Source organism: Bos mutus, chromosome 6 (genome assembly GCF_027580195.1).
Source record: "Bos mutus isolate GX-2022 chromosome 6, NWIPB_WYAK_1.1, whole genome shotgun sequence".
In the NCBI taxonomy this organism is placed as follows: Eukaryota; Metazoa; Chordata; class Mammalia; order Artiodactyla; family Bovidae; genus Bos; species Bos mutus.
In genome coordinates this window covers 89,997,379-90,015,134 of record NC_091622.1, presented here as the reverse complement: position 1 = coordinate 90,015,134, position 17,756 = coordinate 89,997,379, and the positions used below count along the sequence as shown (strand labels likewise).

At 38.7% G+C, this 17,756-nt stretch overlaps 2 protein-coding genes across 5 annotated transcripts in view; one reads left to right on the top strand and one right to left on the bottom strand.

The window, feature by feature from the left end:
• Positions 1-2,509, bottom strand: part of THAP6 (THAP domain containing 6) — a 27,643-nt gene extending 25,134 nt beyond the window's left edge. For 2 of the 3 annotated variants that reach the window (XM_070372520.1, XM_070372522.1), the window contains exons 1-2: positions 2,428-2,509; positions 1,418-1,520 (exon numbers count right to left, since the gene is read on the bottom strand). In XM_070372520.1, the coding sequence (XP_070228621.1) occupies positions 1,418-1,497 (80 nt within the window). In that variant the 5' untranslated portion in view covers positions 1,498-1,520; positions 2,428-2,509. Of the gene's footprint in view, positions 1-1,417; positions 1,521-1,968; positions 2,138-2,427 lie in introns of those variants that run through there. The other variant, XM_070372521.1, reaches the window with a different exon arrangement.
• RCHY1 (ring finger and CHY zinc finger domain containing 1) lies at positions 2,304-17,756 on the top strand. 2 transcript variants are annotated; one of them, XM_005891262.2, is made up of 9 exons: positions 2,304-2,752; positions 4,277-4,396; positions 4,858-4,973; positions 11,293-11,371; positions 13,314-13,358; positions 13,468-13,526; positions 13,618-13,644; positions 14,573-14,693; positions 17,100-17,756. In XM_005891262.2, exons 1-9 carry the CDS (start codon positions 2,663-2,665, stop codon positions 17,226-17,228), a joined length of 786 nt encoding a protein of 261 aa, XP_005891324.1. In that variant the 5' UTR covers positions 2,304-2,662; the 3' UTR covers positions 17,229-17,756. The 2 variants fall into 2 exon arrangements, with proteins under 2 accessions (XP_005891324.1, XP_070228620.1); XM_070372519.1 differs by lacking the exon at positions 17,100-17,756 and adding an exon at positions 15,775-17,092.

Genomic DNA, 17,756 nt, shown 5'->3' with positions numbered 1-17,756 from the left:
CAGACTGGTTCCAAATAGGAAAAGGAGTACGTCAAGGCTGCATATTGTCACCCTGTTTATTTAACTTACATGCAGAGTACATCATGAGAAACGCTGGGCTGGAAGAAGCACAAGCTGGAATCAAGATTGCCGGGAGAAATATCAATAACCTCAGATATGCAGATGACACCACCCTTATGGCAGAAAGTGAAGAGGAACTAAAAAGCCTCTTAATGAAAGATGAAAGAGGAGAGTGAAAAAGTTGGCTTAAAGCTCAACATTCAGAAAACAAAGATCATGGCATCTGGTGCCATCACTTCATGGGAAATAGATGGGGAAACAGTGTCAGACTTTATTTTTTTGGGCTCCAAAATCACTGCCGATGGTGATTTCAGCCATGAAATTAAAAGATTCTTACTTCTTGAAAGGAAAGTTATGACCAATCTAGATAGCATATTGAAAAGCAGAGACATTACTTTGCCAACAAAGGTCCGTCTAGTCAAGGTTTTTCCAGAGGTCATGTATGGATGTAAGAGTTGGACTGTGAAGAAAGCTGAGCACCTAAGAATCGATGCTTTTGAACTGTGATGTTGGAGAAGACTCTTGAGAGTCCCTTGGACTGCAAGAAGATCCAACCAGTCCATTCTGAAGGAGATCAGTCCTGGGTGTTCATTGGAAGGACTGATGCTAAAGCTGAAACTCCAATACTTTGGCCACCTCATGCGAAGAGTTGACTCATTGGAAAGCCTCTGATGCTGGGAGGGATCAGTGGCAAGTAGGAGAAGGGGACTACAGAGGATGACATGGCTGGATGGCATCACTGACTCGATGGACATGAGTTTGAGTAAACTCCGGGAGCTGGGGGAGGCCTGGTGTGCTGCGGTTCATGGGGTCGCAGAGAGTCGGACATGACTCAGCGACTGAACTGAACTGAAGTGATTTATCTGCAGTACAGCTAAACTTGGTCTGAAGTTGTAATTTATACCCTTTTCTCTGTAACATAAGCTTGATCTATTTTTAAACATCAACATAAACATAAGCCTGATTTATTTTTAAAGGACAGAATATATCTGGCAGAGATTCTTGATTTGGATTGTAAACTACATGTAAACAACACAATTTCTTTGAAGGTATGTTAAAATGCAAAATAGTAATATTAGCAAAAAGGTTTGATGATATTTTTGTTAATCTGTGATACCTTTGCAGGTATCTTAAGCTTCTGAACTAATTATAAAAATGTAAAGTTATTATTGTCACTTCAAATTCAATTAAAAAGGTTATTAAAAAAGAAGTTGAGACCTAAAGTTCAAAATCAAAGATCTAGGGGGTATAGCTCAGGGGTAAAGCAAGTGGCTGCAAAATGAAGATTTAAGTAGACCTGTCTTTTGCTTCTTTTAACAGTCAAAAAGTACTTGGCTTAACTACAGCAGACTCTTACACGTGAAATGTCAGTCCTTTTAACTTGGAATTTGGTAAACAGCGAGAGGCACATCCAACGGCCGAGCAACATTTCACCATGGTTTCAGCAACTCACACGAGAACTGAAAGAAAATTAAGGGGGCAAGCGTCAGTAACCTCAAAGCTAAGGCGTACATATTTACCTTTCCCAGTACGTTCCACGTAACATTACATGAGGTTAGAAAGCCAAAGGCAAATATTTTCTTTCAAAACCCGCAGCTCTGCTCATAAAATTTTCTAGGGGTTTGACTCTTTAACAAGGCAGGTCATATTCAGCTAGGCCTTATGTCAGTTTCGGGGGGGGGGTGGGTACATTTCCCTCCCACTACTTCTTACAGGCATGTGTTCCCTCTGTCACCAGATCCTGGCACACTGATGCCTCCTAGATTGCTCATTCTGAGCTCTCAGCTCAAGCGTTTCTTCCTCAGGGAAACCTTCCTTGACACCCGATTAAGTCCGATTCCCTCTAGTACTAGCTCTCTTGGAACACACACTTCCCCTTCCTAGCACTTCTTCAAGCTGTAAACCTACATTTATTTCAGGGTGTCTGTGGACTCTCTTTCTCCTTCACCAGTCTGAGTTCCCAGAACCGTTTTTGGTCACTTTCGTTCCCATGGCGTAGCTGGTGACTGGCACATAGTAAATGTTAATATACTACTGAAGGAATGATGAGGAAGTAATGAAGAAAGGGACAAAAAGGCATTAGGGTCGCTGACGAGCGCCTGGCTACTCGGCCGTCGCCGCGCGCGCGCTAGGATTCGCTCCCAGCCCGGAGGCCAGGCAAGAGCTCCGCCCCTTTCTCGAGGCTACGGCAGCTGCCGGGAGAGGGAGGGGTCGCCCTGTCACAGGAGTCGATGCGGCCGGAGAGCGGCCCTTCCAGGGGCCACCGGACGTCTCCGCGCCGCTGGGGTCCTCCTCGCCCCGAACCGCGCCCAGGCTGTGGGCGGGTAGCGATGGGGGAAAAACGGGAGACAACCTAAGAATTATTACCGTTAGCGGTGAAGGAAGCGACTAACGACGACAACGGAGACTGCGCCTCCTTTCGCTTCCGCCCCGTGGTCCCGGGCGCCGGAAATCCGGCTGCCCCGGGTCACGTGCCCTGCCGCCATCTTGGCTCCGGAGGCTGCTGCCGCCGGGACGGGGTGGGCTAGAGCGGCGCTGCTTCTCTGAGCGTAGCTTTTGGCCTGGGGGAAGGGGTCGTGGAGTTTGAGGGGAGGTGGAGGCGATGGCTTTCTCGGCGCTGGAAGATGGCGCCCGCGGGCAAGCCCAAAGGCGGCGGGGCTGCGAGCATTACGACAGGGGATGTCTCTTGAAGGTGACGATTTCACTGGGTTCTTAAGAGCTTCCGCCGGGCTGGGTAGGAGTGGGCCGGGAGGTGAAGCTTGGGCTTAAGTTTGTTGTAGGGCTAAGCTATTGTCAGGATAACTTTACCTGTGACTGGCTTCTTGCCGTAAAGAGCGTGTTTTGTCACGGCGAGCACTGGCCCCACCTTTGTGTTGTAGTTTGCAAGCGAAGTTCTTGCTTGGCAAAAACCTGGCCTTGCCTATCAGGGGGTTCATTTATTTAGTCTTTTGGTGCTGGAAGTAGACAGAGGTAGCCCCGGGCCTGTGCTGGCTTTTCCCAGGATCACTTTCAGGTGTGTGATGAAATAATAGAAGGCGGGTAAGCGAGTGGAGATTCGGAATACACTTTCATCTCAAATAAGTTTTATAGCTTGCCAGCTTCATTTTAGCGTGAGTAGGCCTAAGTCTGCCAGGCAGAAAATGTAAGCGGAAGGAATTAGCTATGTTATGGTAGTCATGACATAGGAAGTCTTCAGGAATGAGTGAATCTTAAAGTTCACGGTGTACTGGAAAGTATAATATAAGGTTAGCTTACTGGCCTAGAGACTTTTTGAGGTACTAGTTAGGGTAAAGCTAAGTTGCTGTAACAAAAAAGACCCAGTAGTAATGTGAGTTAAAGAATAAAAAGTTTATTTCTCCTCACCTCACAATTCAAGGTGAATGAATGATCTAGTTTGGTAATGAGGCTGTTTCCCATGACCACTCCTTGGACAAATTTTCTCTGTTGTGTTGTTAACCATGTTTTAGGGCATATAGTCGTCAACTGGGTTGCTGCCCAGGTTTCATCTGGTGGAAAGGGAGAAGGGAGCATGGGGGAAGAGGCATGTCTAGCTTCTTAATAAACAGGCCCGGGAGAGGCACTGATTTTATTCTGTGCGTATTCTGTTGCTAAGAACTTAAAGTCATTTGACCAGAAGTAACAGCAAGGAAACAGTAGCGTAGCTGGGCAATCATGTGTCCAGGAAGAAGGAGAGAGTCGGCTTTCTTGCCTTGGACAACTGGCAGTCTTTGCCAATCTTGAAAACAAGGACTGTCTTTTACGTTTATTGTGTTCTCCAAACTTTAAGACACAGAATTGATGTGTGGTAAACTTAAGTGGACTAAAATATAATTATTATAGTATTTAATGCTTCAGTGTTAAAGTTGGTAAAGGAATTTGTCTGAAATGTCTTAAGTAGAAATTGCCTGCCTGCTACTTAATGCTGAGAATGAGTTTAGGGTATTGTGGGATTAACTTTTCAGTTTAGGGACAGCCATCTTTCATAATTCTTGTTTTGAACTGCAGGGTTGTGTTCAACTTGATAGAGACCCAGATGTTGATGGGAAAACAGTGAAATGTTATGTGTAGTTATCAGTTTACCAAATGATCCATTGGTTGTAATCTTTGACCTTGTTCCAGGAGGAGGAGAAGGAAAGAAATTTGTTTTTGCATTTTTTCAAACTTGCCTTGTCTTGCTTCTTATACCTTTTTTTTTTCCCCCTCACCTGGGGATTAGGCACCTTGCTGTGACAAGCTTTATACTTGCCGATTGTGTCATGATAACAATGAAGATCATCAGCTAGACCGCTTTAAAGTAAAGGAAGTGCAGTGCATAAACTGTGAAAAAATTCAGCATGTAAGATTTTATTACATATTTCTATTTTTTTTTTAAACTTGTACTAAGGTGGTTTTGAAAATTTAATCAAGAGTATTGCAATAGCTCTTAAAGTATGCAGTGTCTTGGGTTTAAATGTAGGAAAACATGTAAAGATCCGTGGTCGCCAGTTTAACAGACAGAGAGGTGTGAGCCATGCAATGGGATGGAGAGGAGGAATAAATAGAGGAAATATTAATTAAATGTTCTGTAAACTATAATAACTGTGAATAAGATTGTCAGATTTGTTTTAGTGTAATGACTGTCGAGTTTAAAAACATTTTTGTATTTAAGTTGGTGTGCTTATCTCAACGTTCTTTATTAATAAAATGTATTTGTGTCAAAAAAACCACATGTACATGAAGAAAAAATCTGGACATTTAAATTAGTAATTCAAAATGTTTTGGTAAATTGTATATTTTTAGTTCCTTTTTGTTTTTTAGGCACAACAGACTTGTGAGGAGTGTAGCACATTGTTTGGAGAATATTATTGCAGTGTATGCCATCTGTTTGACAAAGACAAGAAACAGTATCATTGTGAAAACTGTGGAATTTGTAGGTACTGTATGTAAAAATGTTCTTTTAAAATTATTTCTAATATATCTTAACAATAATAGTTTTTAAAATCACCTTATTGGAATATAATTATGTCAGGGAATGGCTACTACCCACACCAGTATTCTTGCCTGAAGAATTCCATGGACGGAGGGCATTCAGAATTTACATCTTATGGGATGCGTCAATTTTAAATGTTCAGTTCAGTAACTTTTGACAAATATATCTACTATGTTACTATCATCACAAATCAAGGTTAAAAAAAAAATTTCCATTGCCCTAAAAGTTTCTTCATGCCTTCATCATTTAACTAGCCCATCAACAATTGTGTGGCTATTTAAATTTTAAATTTAGGGTAGAAATTATGCTTTTATATGAAGTGGCTTGTAGGAAGCTAAGGTAGAAAATTAGGGTAGATTTTTCCTTTTTGAAAATTAGTTTAAAAAATTATCAAAAGTTTTGATAAAATCAGTATAGGCTTAAGAATTGGATGATACAGGAAAGTAGAAAGAATGAAAATAAAATAGTCTTCAGTCCAGCCTGCACTGACAAGCTATTGTTGACATGTTGGTATATAGGAATTTTTTTCTTTCTAAAAATCCTAAAGTGTTCCGTCCAGAAGCATATATGTAACAAATGTATGTTTTAAAGTATACTAATACATCAAACCACTGTTTTTAAGAATAAGAATGTTACCAGTGTTGGAGCTCCAAGTGTCCTATGTCAGTCCTTTTCCTTGTTTCTATTGGAGAATTTTAAATCCCTTTCCATTTCTATGTAGTGTTTTGTTTTTTGGCTGTGCCATATGAGATCTTAGCTCCTTGACCAGGGATTGAACCCGTGCCCCGTGTGTTGGAAGCCTGGAGTCTTAACCACTGCATCACCAGGGAGGTCCCTAAAGGTGTTTTTAAGGAAGGATAACAAATATACCAAAAGATGTGACAATCATAAGCAAACCCCCTTTTCTAGTTTTTATGTCTAGAAATTTGACTTGGGTCTTTTTTTAATTTTTTACATCTGTATTAACTCTTTGAACATGTGAAATGTAGTAATAATAATTGGTTTCATGTTCTTCTCTGCTAATTCTAACCTCTGTGTCAGTTTGGATTGATTTTGATTGTTCAATTATTTTTTTAGTTGGTTTTCCTGCCTTTGGGTGACTGGTCATTGTTGGATACCAGACATTGTGATTTTTACCTTATTGGGAACTTTTCATATTCCTGCAAATCTTCTTGAGCTTTATTTTGGGATATAGTTAAGTTACTTTGAACAGTTTGGTACTTCTGGGACTTGCTTTTATAACTTGTTAGATGAATCTGGAGGTGTGCTTATTCCAGGAGTAATTATTCCTCACCACTGAGGCAATACCTTCCTGAGTACTCAGCCCATTACCCCATGAATTCTAAGGTTTTCCCGTCTGGCCAAAGGGAGCAAACACTATCCGTATCTGACTGCTGAACACTGTTCCTTCTAGTTCTCTTGAATGGATCTCTCTCTGGCCTTGGGGGGTTTCTTCACATGCATGAGCTGATGTGTATCCTGCTAAATACTTGAGGGGCTCCCCTGTGCAGCTCTGTCCTCTCTGATACTCTATCCTGTGAGCTGCACCAATCTTGAGTTCCTTGGACTCTCAGCTCATCTTTTCGATCAGCTAATCTTTCTGGCTCTGCTTTTGTTCCTCCAACTTGTCCTACTGCCTGAAAGTGCTCTAGGCAATAAACTAGGGCAGTTTTAGGGCTCACTCAATTTGTTTCCTGTATCTTGCAGGTCACTGTCTTTCATTGCTTGATGTTCAGTGAAACTTGTTTCATATATTTTGTTTGGGTTGTGTGGTAGTAGTTTTAGGTAAGAGGGTAGATCCAGTCTCTTGTCTATTATTCTGTCTTGGGCAGTAGTGGAAGTCTCCTGCAGGGTTTTACCTGTGGAATTGGACAGACTGATTGTAAATTTCATCTGAAAAAGAAAATATACAGAGATGAGCAGATTTTGAAAAGGAAGAACAACAAGGGGATTGCCTTTCCACATAACCAAAACATGACAAAGTGAGAGTAATTTAAATGGTATATTCTTTGTATGCTGCTGCTAAGTCGCTTCAGTCATATCTGACTCTGTGCGACCCCAGAGATGGCAGCCCACCAGGCTCCCCCGTCCATGGGATTCTCTAGGCAAGAACACTGGAGTGGGTTGCCATTTCCTTCTCCAATGCATGAAAGTGAAAAGTGAAAGTGAAGTCGTTCAGTCGTATCTGACTCTTAGCGACCCCATGGACTGCAGCCTACCAGGCTCCTCCGTCCATGGGATTTTCCAGACAAGAGTACTGGAGTGGGGTGTCATTGCCTTCTCCGTATTCTTTGTATAGGAATAGACAAATAAATAAAGGGAAAAATTGTGTGTGTGTGCGTGCGTGTGCGCACGCACACATTCACATATTTAACGTACGAATTTATAGCAAAAATGGCATTTCAGATCAGGAGAACAGGTACTAAGATAACTGATAATCCATTCGGGAAACAAAAAACTGATTACTAAAATTCTATGTATTCATTAGAATATGGTTTTAGCATGTTGTAACAGAAATGCTAAATAACAGCTGGCTCAAAATAGACATTTATGTTTCTCAGGGAAAAGTCTGAACCATGTATTTAAACAGAAGCCCAGGTTTCTCTTATTTTTGCCCTGCTATCTATAAGATACTTCCTTGTCTACACAATTTAAAAGAACTCATATTCTTGTCAGTGGAAAGGGGGAAATAGGTGAAGGGAAGGTACGCCCTTTTCTCCGAGGGGCACAAAACAGAATTTTCATTTGTCTCTTCTGTTCACACTTCCAGAGAAGTTGGGAAGTAGTTTTTATTCAGTACAGCCCTGTGCCCAGCTAATATTGTGCAGGAAGAGGATAAGAGAAAGTTGGGGACAACTAGCAGTCTCACCTTTACATAGTCTCACATAGTAGATTTCAAATGGATGAAATAAAAATATAATCATATCATATCAAATCAAATCATAAGCCATAGTATTAGAAGTATATAGGAGAGTATGTATATGACCAATGGGTTTCAAAAGTTTTTTCAAAATAAGAGGCATACCCTGAAGAAACCAAAATTGAAAAAGATATATGTATCCCGTTGTTCATTGCAGCACTATTTACAATAGCTAGAACATGGGAGCAACCTAGATGTTCATCGACAGATGCATGGATAAGGAAGTTGTGGTACATATGCACAATGGAATATTACTCAGCCATAAAAGGAACGCATTTGAATCCTAATGAGGTGGATGAACCTAGAACCTATTACACAGAGTGAAGTGAGTCAGAAAGAGAAAGATAAATACCATATTCTAATGCATATATATAGAATCTAGAAAAATGGTAATGAACAATTTATTTACAGGGCAACAGTGGAGAAACAGACAGAGAGAGTAGACTTATGGACGTGGGGAAAGGGGAGGAGAGGGTGAGATGTATGGAAAGAATAACATGAAAACTTAATTACCATATGTAAAATAGATAGCCAATGGGAATTTGCTATATGGCAAAGGAAACTCAAATAGGGGCTCTGTATCAACCTAGAGTGGTGGGATGGGGAAGGAAATGGGATGGAGGTTCAAAAGGGAAGGGACATATGTATACCTATGGCTGATTCATGTTGAGGTTTGACAGAAAGCAGCAAAATTCTATAAAGCAATTATCCTTCAAAAAAATAAAAAGATTAATAATAAAAAAGAGACGCATAAGCCATAAATTGAAATATCATGTCTTTTTATTACCTAGGAATTGAATGTATGATAAAAGATATAAAAAATATAGTTGACATACCAAAAAAGTAATTTTAATGTATACAACTGAAAAAGATTAATATCCAGGATGTATAAAAGTGTTGCTCTCAGTTGTGTCTGACTCTCTGTGACCCCATGGACTGTAGCCCACCAGGCTCCTGTGTCCATGGGATTCTCCAGGCAAGAATACTGGAGTGGGTTGCCATGCCCTCCTCTAGGGGATTTTCCTGACCCAGGGATCAAACCCAGGTCTCCTGCATGGATTCTTTACCATCTGAGCCACCAGGGAAGCCAGGATATGTAAAGAACTCCTTTAATTAGGTTCCTCAGAACACTAAAAGTAGAAGTACCATATGATGCCATGTGTAGTTCCATTCTCGGGGTGCTATTTGTGTGTGTACACTTGCGTGCTCAGTCTTGTTCGACTCTTTGCAGCCCCATGGATTCTAGCCTGCCAGGCTTCTCTGTCCATGGGATTTTCCAGGCAGGATGGGTTGCCATTTCCTTTTCCAGGGGATCTTCCTGACCCAGGGATTGAACCCTAGTCTCTTGTGTCTCCTGCATTGGCAGGCAGATTCTTAACTCCTGCGCCACATGGGACGCCCCCACTCTTGCGTACATATCCAAAAAAAGTGAAAACACTAATTCAAAAAGGTACATTTGCTCAAGAGTTTATAATAGCATCATTTACAGTAGCCAATATATGGAAGCGACGCAAGTGTTCACCAACAGATAAAGGAAATGTGTACACACACATACTGTCTTCTCTCTCACACACACTCTGGAATATTGCTCAGCATAGTGAAGAATGAAATTCTGCCATTTGCAGTATTGTGGGTGGACCTAAAGAGTATTAGTGAAGGAAGTCACAGAGCCAAATGCTGTATATTATCACTTACACGTGGGATCTTTTAAAAAAAATAGTAAATATATATAACAAAACAGAAACAGACTTAGTTATAGAAAACAAACTAGTGGATACTAGTGGAGAGAGAAGCAGAGAGGGCAAGATATAGAGGTAAGGGAAGCTGCAAGAATATATTGTGCTTCCCAGGTGGTGGTGGTGGTGGTGGTGGTGCTGCTGCTGCTGCTGCTGCTGCTGCTGCTAAGTTGCTTCAGTCGTGTCTGACTCTGTGCAACCCCATAGACGGCAGCCCACCAGGCTCCCCCGTCCCTGGGATTCTCCAGGCAAGAACACTGGAGTGGGTTGCCATTTCCTTCTCCAGTGCATGAAAGTAAAAAGTGAAAGTGGGTTGCTCAGTCGTGTCCGACTCTTAGCGACCCCATGGACTGCAGCCCACCAGGCTCCTCTCCATGGATTTTCCAGGCAAGAGTACTGGAGTGGGGTGCCATTGCCTTCTCCCCAGGTGGTGCTAAGTGGTAAATAGTCCGCTTGCCAGTGCAGGAGATGTGAGAGACGAGAGACGTGGGTTCGATCCCTGGGTGGGGACGATCCTCGGAGTAGGAAATGGCAACCCTCTCCAGTATTTTTGCCTGGAAAATCCCTTGGGCAGAGGAGCCTGGTGGGCTGTAGTCCACGGAGTCACAGAATCGGACAGGACTGACTATAGTGAAGTTGTGCTTCCGGGTGGTGCAGCACAGGGAAACAGCCATTTTGTAGTAATTTTAAATGGAGTATAATGTATAAAAATACTAATCACTATGCTACATACTTGAAACTGATATAATATTGTAAATCAAGTATATATTTGAGTTAAAGAGCTTCTTTAAAATTATAAAAGACAAATGCCCTATTAAGAAAAATGAACTGAGCACGTGAACAGACAAGCCACAAGAGAAGTCCAGGTAGCTCATAAAGAGTAAAATATACTCTGTGTATCATTTGAGAAATTCAAATTAAAAGTGATGTTTTTATTTTTCATATAGGTAACCAGTATTGGCTAGGGTGTGGGAACATGGTGCTGTTACACACTGGGGTAGTATAAATTAGTACTGTCTTTGGAGGTCAGTTTGGCAGTATCAGAACTGATGATGCACTGCCCTGTGACCCTACAGTTCCACTTCTAGGAATTTTGTGAAAAATCCTCAATATGTAGTTGACTGATGTCTGTAAGAGTTATTTATTGTGTCATCTCATTAGCTAAAGATAGTAAGTTTTATCAGTAAAAGAATATTAAAAAATTAAGATATATCCATATTATCTAATATTATGTAACTTTGAAGAAGAATAAAGTGGTTCTGTATGTTCTTACATAGAATAGTCTTCAGGGAATACTGTTAAGTGAAGAAGAAGTTGCAGAGCAGGATAGATAGAAAGAATCCATTTGTGTAAAAAATAAAACTGAAAGCGTGTGTGTCTGTGTGTGTGTGTGTATGCAGTTTTATAGAAGAAAAAAATACTCAGAAAGAAAGATACCGTTCTGTTTGTAGGGCTTGCATTTGGGGAATGATGTTGGGGAAGTAGGGATTCACCTCATATTCTTCAGTGTGGTTTGGACTTTGTTTATAGTGAATCTGAACTTATATATAATGAGTAAATATGTAATAAAAACATATATAATCTTTTGTTTTCACATTATTTTTTAGGATTGGTCCAAAGGAAGATTTTTTCCACTGTTTGAAATGTAACTTATGCCTTGCAATGAATCTCCAAGGGAAGCACAAGGTATGTACTTCAGTTTGTATGATTTAAAAAGTATTATTTTTGAAAACAGCTAAAATCCTAATTTGTTTAAAAGCATGGTAACTTTCAGATGTTACTGAGTATAGTCATGTTGCTTTTTATTTTTAAGCAGTATTAAGTAAATGTTTTAAAGTATACACCTTAGAATATCTGATCTACAGTTCCCTTTTCTTCTCTATAGGGTGTAAGAATACTTAACATCAGTTACTATAACGTAGACAGCCTCTAAATTAGCCTGTGGATTCTTATCATTGGAACTGGTTTTGAGAATAGCTTTTAAAATGTATGGTACAGGAGAAATAGCGAGCAGTGTAACCTTTTGTTAATATAGCATTCCTAGATAATTGAGTATTCCTTTTCAATAAAAATATTTTTAACTTGGATGTAGAAATTTTATATCATGGTCCTAGGCCTTTTAAAAATTATTTTTCATTATTTAGGAGAAAATCTAATAAGCTATCGCTTATAGTACCGATTCTATCCAAGAATTGAGAGAATGGAGAATCTGATGAGGGTGTTTTTAAAAGATACTAGATAATGAAAAAGTGGAAGTTAGTCACACAGTTGTGTCCTACTCTTTGCATTCCTATGGACTGTTAGCCTGCCCAGCTCTGTCTGTGGGATTTCCCAGGCAAGAATACTGGAGTGGGTTGCCATTTCCTTCTCCAGGGGATCTTCTGACCCAGGAATTGAACCTTGGTCTCCTGCATTGCAGGCACATTCTTTACCAACTGAGCCACGAGGGAAGCCCTACTAGATAATAGCTAGCCTAAAATACTGAGGTAGTAAGAGAAACTGAGGTGAATAATGAAAACAGAGACTATAGTGACAAGTATAAAGGAGAGAATGGGGGCTGAATGAAGATGACTCCTAAGGATTTTAGTCCTGGCTTTAAGTACTTTATTAATAGATTTTGGAGATGATATAAGATTGGATTTGGTTTTACAGACTTGAGTTTAGGCTGACTAACTATGCTGTGTTGCCTTTAGATATGCTATGTTGTCTTTAGAAAACCATATACTCAGTTTCTCTTGTGGTATTTTTGTTTTGTTTCTCGGTTATTTTTTATTGTCTATGTTAGTAAGTGGTGGTATCATCTACTCAGGTGTTTGCTAAAAAACCTGGGTATCATTTGTGGCTTGATGCTTTCTCTTACCTCTTCACACCTAATCAGACTTTGTCTTGTCAAGTTAAGAACTCAGGCTCAATGGGCAGCCTGTTGGAGCACACATATATTTCTATTTCTTGATAGCATGTAATTTGGGGAGTTATTTAGCTTCTCTAGATCTCAAAGGGACTTCCCAGGTTTTGCAGTGGTAAAGAACCCGCCTGCCAGTGCTGGAGATGTGGGTTCAATCCCTGGGTCAGGAAGATCCCTTGGAGAAGGAAATGGCAACCTACTCCAGTATTCTTGCCTGGAAAATTTTATAGACAGAGGAGCCTGGTGGGCCATAAGTCCATGGGGTCACAAAGCCTTGGACATGACCAAGCACACTTGAATGCATGCACAGGCCTCAAATACCTCATCTGTAAAATGGGATAAATAATTGTATGTGTTTCAGTGTTGTGGGAATTAATTGAGATAATACAGGTAATGAACTTGACATATGGCATGTAGTAAAATCTCTTTAATATGAACTATTACTATTTCTTTATCTGTAAAATGAAGATAATTTGAATAATTAAAATGTATTAGACAATTTCATTGTTTCAGGTAATGTGCAAAGCCTGAAATAGTTGTGAGAGTTAACTGTTCAGTTCCTGTCTGACATATAAGAGACATATTAATGTTCATTATTACATTTAATTGGTATTGTTAGTATTGTTGGTATTGTTTCCTTTGTTAGTTTTTATTATTAATGCTGTGTTTATATAATTAACATCTAGTTAAGCTTTTGGTAATTTTAATTTTGCTTTTAAACAGTGTATTGAAAATGTTTCCCGGCAGAATTGTCCAATATGTTTGGAGGTGAGCTTAAAATATTTTTTGCTTTGGAAATATCCCCTTTTGAATTTAAAATACTCAGGATTTATATTGTATTCATGTAATTAACCACCAACTTTATTTGCTTTCACAGGACATTCACACATCTCGTATTGCTGCTCAAGTCTTGCCATGTGGACATCTTCTACATAGGTAAAGTAACTTTGTTTTTTTCCCTCAAAAATGTTTGGAAATGGTGGAGATACTTTTTGCTTTATTAAAATAATGTTTTATTTTCTTTCAGAACATGTTATGAAGATATGTTGAAAGAGTGAGTGTTTGATGGGATTATAAAAAATTGTTACTGTAAGATGTCTGTTTTTGTTTTTTTTTTTTGCAGGTGAGTGGGGAAGGAAATGGGCAAACCTCCCAGTTACTTGTACCATATTTGGATATGGTGGATATTTCCTTTGAGATGGGTAGGGTAGATGAGTACTGTTAAATTGGGCAAAGCATGTTGGGAGAGAAACACTGGACTTTGCCTTTGTCCTCATGTTTCTGTTATGCCATACCTCATTTGCAGTTTGAGACACATACCTTTCATTGTCTGGCTACTAATTGGGGAGCTTGGTCTCTGCCTGAGACAGTCATAGCATTGTAAAAACAAACATGCTGAGACATGTTGCTCAAAATTATTAGCTGTTGTATTAGCCCACTATGATGAGGTGCAAAAAAATCCAAAACTCATACTAAGATTTATCTAATGCTAATTTTGTTGTGGGGAAAGGATGCTAAAGTGAGATGCAGATAGTTAGAAAAGGGGAAATTGTGTAAATGTATTTTGGTCCTGCAAACTGATGAGCAGAAATTTTAAGAGCCAGATAAAAGGGAACATTTTCAGAATTTTTAGAAAGAAAATAACATGACCTGAATAATTTTTAAGGAATACAATCTCTTCTTTGCTTGAATATATTAAGAAATCGAGGCTGTTTAGCTAAAAAGCAGTTTAATTGGTTTTTAAAATGTATTGCATATATTCTACAAAGAATACTAAGAAATTCCTCTCCATTTTATAGAACTGAGGAAAAAGAAGTAGGTTTAAAAAATACCCTATGATACAAGATTTAATTGAAAAGGTTTGTGAGATGGTCTTGAAGTATAGAATAATGCTTGTTTTAGATGGTTTATGTACCAGTTAGCCTGAGTTGATACACTCTCCATTTAATACTTGGAAAATAACTCTTTTATATCTCTCCTAGAGGCTACAGATGTCCATTGTGTATGCGCTCTGCTTTAGATATGAGTAGGTCCTGGAGACAACGGGATGATGAGGTAGCACAGACTCCTATGCCCTCAGAATATCAGAACATGACTGTGGATGTGAGTAGAATCAATGCCTAAAAAGACTTTTCAGGTTCCTTGTTGATGTTCATGTTTATTTTTGCCCTTTTGCTCAAATCTGTCTAAAAAGTACTATTTCAGCATAGATGTCACTGTGATGATTAATGGGAGGGACCAAATAATCTTTAAATTTTAGTTATTCTGAACTCAGAGGAAAAAAGAAAATCTAAGAATATCTTCGTGTAATACTTGCCAACACTAGATGGCAGGCAAAAACTTCGTTCTAAATTATTTACTTATTACTTAACGGAGTGAATTGATAATAACTGAGTAGAGGTGCATTATTGGTCTGCTATTTTATTTTGATTATGTTTTAATTATTTTAAATTTTATTTAAGGCAAACATGTTTACTTTTTTTTTGAAGATTGCTTTTTTGTTTTTTAATGTTTGCTTTTTATTCAAGACTTTTTAATTTGGTCTTAGCCTGCAGTCTAAAATGTAAGAAGTATTTCTGTCCTTTAGTCTTGTGGAGAATGATCATCTTTTCTCCATTAATTGAGACGTGCTGCTGTCTAGTCTCAATATATGCTGTCTAGCATATTCATTTACAGAACAGAATTGAAAAGTAGATAGCTTTCTGGTGCTTTAATGATTTTTGGACATAAAAATTTTCCAAAATCTTCAGTTCAGATATTTCTACATAAAAAGATAAAAACCCCTTAACAAAGCCAAATAAAAATCACTTTCTGTGTAATTTACACTGTAGCATTTCATAATTTGTGTGGATAATTGTTAGGTCGATGAAAGATCATTTTTGTAATACTGATAGTTGCGTTATGTTTTACTAGAGGCTATAGCATGCTATATTCTGTTTAGATCATTGTTTAAAGTAACAACCTTATTGGGATATAATTCACATACTGTACAACTCGTCCATTGAAAATGGACTGACAGTTCAGTGCTTTTTAGTGTATTCTTGGAGATACAACCACCATCAATTTTAAAATATTTTCTCCACGCCAAAAGGAAACTGTAACCACTAGCAGTCATTCTTTAACCCTCTAAATCTCGGCAGTGAGTACCTTCTCCATTTAGATCATATTCTTAATTAATTTTCAGGACTTCCTGGCGATCCAGTGGTTAAGACTTTGCCTTCCAGTGCAGGGGGTCACGGTGCCTTCCAGTGCAGGGGGTCACGAAGAGTCAGACACGACTAAGCGACTTCACTTTCACTTTTCCTTTCATGCATTGGAGAAGGAAATGGCAACCCACTCCAGTACTCTCACCTGGAAAATCCCATGCATGGAGGAGCCTGGTGGGCTGCCGTCTGTGGGGTCTCACAGAACTGGACACGACTGAAGCGACTTAGCAGCAGCAGCAGCAGCAGCAGCAGCAAGGGGTGCAGGTTCAGTCCCTGGTTGAGGAACTAAGATCCCATATGCCTCGGGGCCAGAAAACGGAAACATAAACAACATTGTAACAGATTCAATAAAGGCTTTAAAAATGGTCCAAAGAAAAATCTTTAAAGGAAAAAAAAAAAAGTTACTTTCAAAATTGTAATTTAGAGAAAATTTGGATGTTTTCTACTTATTATGGTGTGGCTTTTCTAAAGTTAATACTTTCCTCACATAGTAATGTATTGATTGATTTTCATGTTAACACCCTTTTTTATTTTTCAAGATCTCAGTATGAGAAGAGACTAATTCCTAAGTGGCATCTTACTGTCATTTTAGGGTTGAACCAAAAGCTTTTCTTTTGTTCAACTTTAGAAAGTACTCTTTTGAACTTTTAATTCATTCTTGAGGCATCTAAGACCAGGAACTTAATATATTAACAAGCAAAAATAGTATAAATATGTAAAAAATTGTTGACTAAGATAATTTTCTAAGTGTCAGTGAAAAATAATGAAATTGTGTGTTGTTTTGAATTATAAGTGTTGATTTGAGTAGTCCTGTGTTAACTTTTGTATTAGTACTATTTATGCTGTTTGAGAACTTTTAAAATAAGACTTCTTAGTGCAAATCCACATTTTCATTTTCTAAATTTAGAGCTACCTTAATAGCCTCTTAGAACTTTCAGTGAACAAATAAAAGGTATTCTATTTATGGAAATATTTAGACTTAGATGTATATGTTTTCACATCTTCAGTATGGTTTTTTAAAATGCGTTTTTGATGTGGACCAGTTTTAAGGTCTTTATTGAGTTGGTTACAGCATTGCTTCTGTTTTACGTTTTGGTTTTATTTGGCTGTGAGGCATGTGGGATCTTAGTTCCTTGACCAGAGATCTAACCTGCACCCCCTGCATCGGAAGGCGAAATCGTAACCACTGGACTGCCAGGAAGATACCTCTTCAGTATGATTTTTGAGGAATGATTTTGAACAGACAGTACCACTTTCTATCAATAAGGTTTAATTTACTTAATTTGAATTCATCTCTTTTCAGATTCTCTGCAATGATTGCAATGGAAGATCTACAGTTCAGTTCCATATATTAGGCATGAAGTGTAATATTTGTGAATCCTACAATACCGCTCAGGCTGGAAAATATAGAATTTCAATAGATCAGCAATGAACAGCCTATATTGCACTGGAAAAATCAGGATTTTCTGATAGAAAAAGGCTATCTTTTTGTCATGATGCGTCACAATCTATACATTAAGAGTGACGTGTTTTGTATTAGTGTCACAGCATAAAAACATAAGACTTAAGGATTCAGGGTCTCTTTATAGAATTAGCATAGCTCTACATTGAATGAAAGGCACCATGCTTATGTTTTGATTGGAAATTTCTTTGGTGTCAGTTGTTTGGAAGTCAATGATGTTTGCCACTGAAATTCACATCCATAGACTTCTTATACTTCCTTGAACTTTGTTTTAAGTGACACTATGCGTACAGAATTAATTTCGAGTTCTTGATAGAACTGTACTTAATTCTCAGTATTATCCTTGACTCTTTAAGGGCTGTGCTGTAATGAGGATATGTTCTATCTTACTGTTAAAATCTAATTACATATACTTGAGAATTTTTAAGACAGTCCTTCGGATCCTGTAATTGTGAATTTTGATGTAATAACTGCTAATAAAAATATATTGAAACAGTA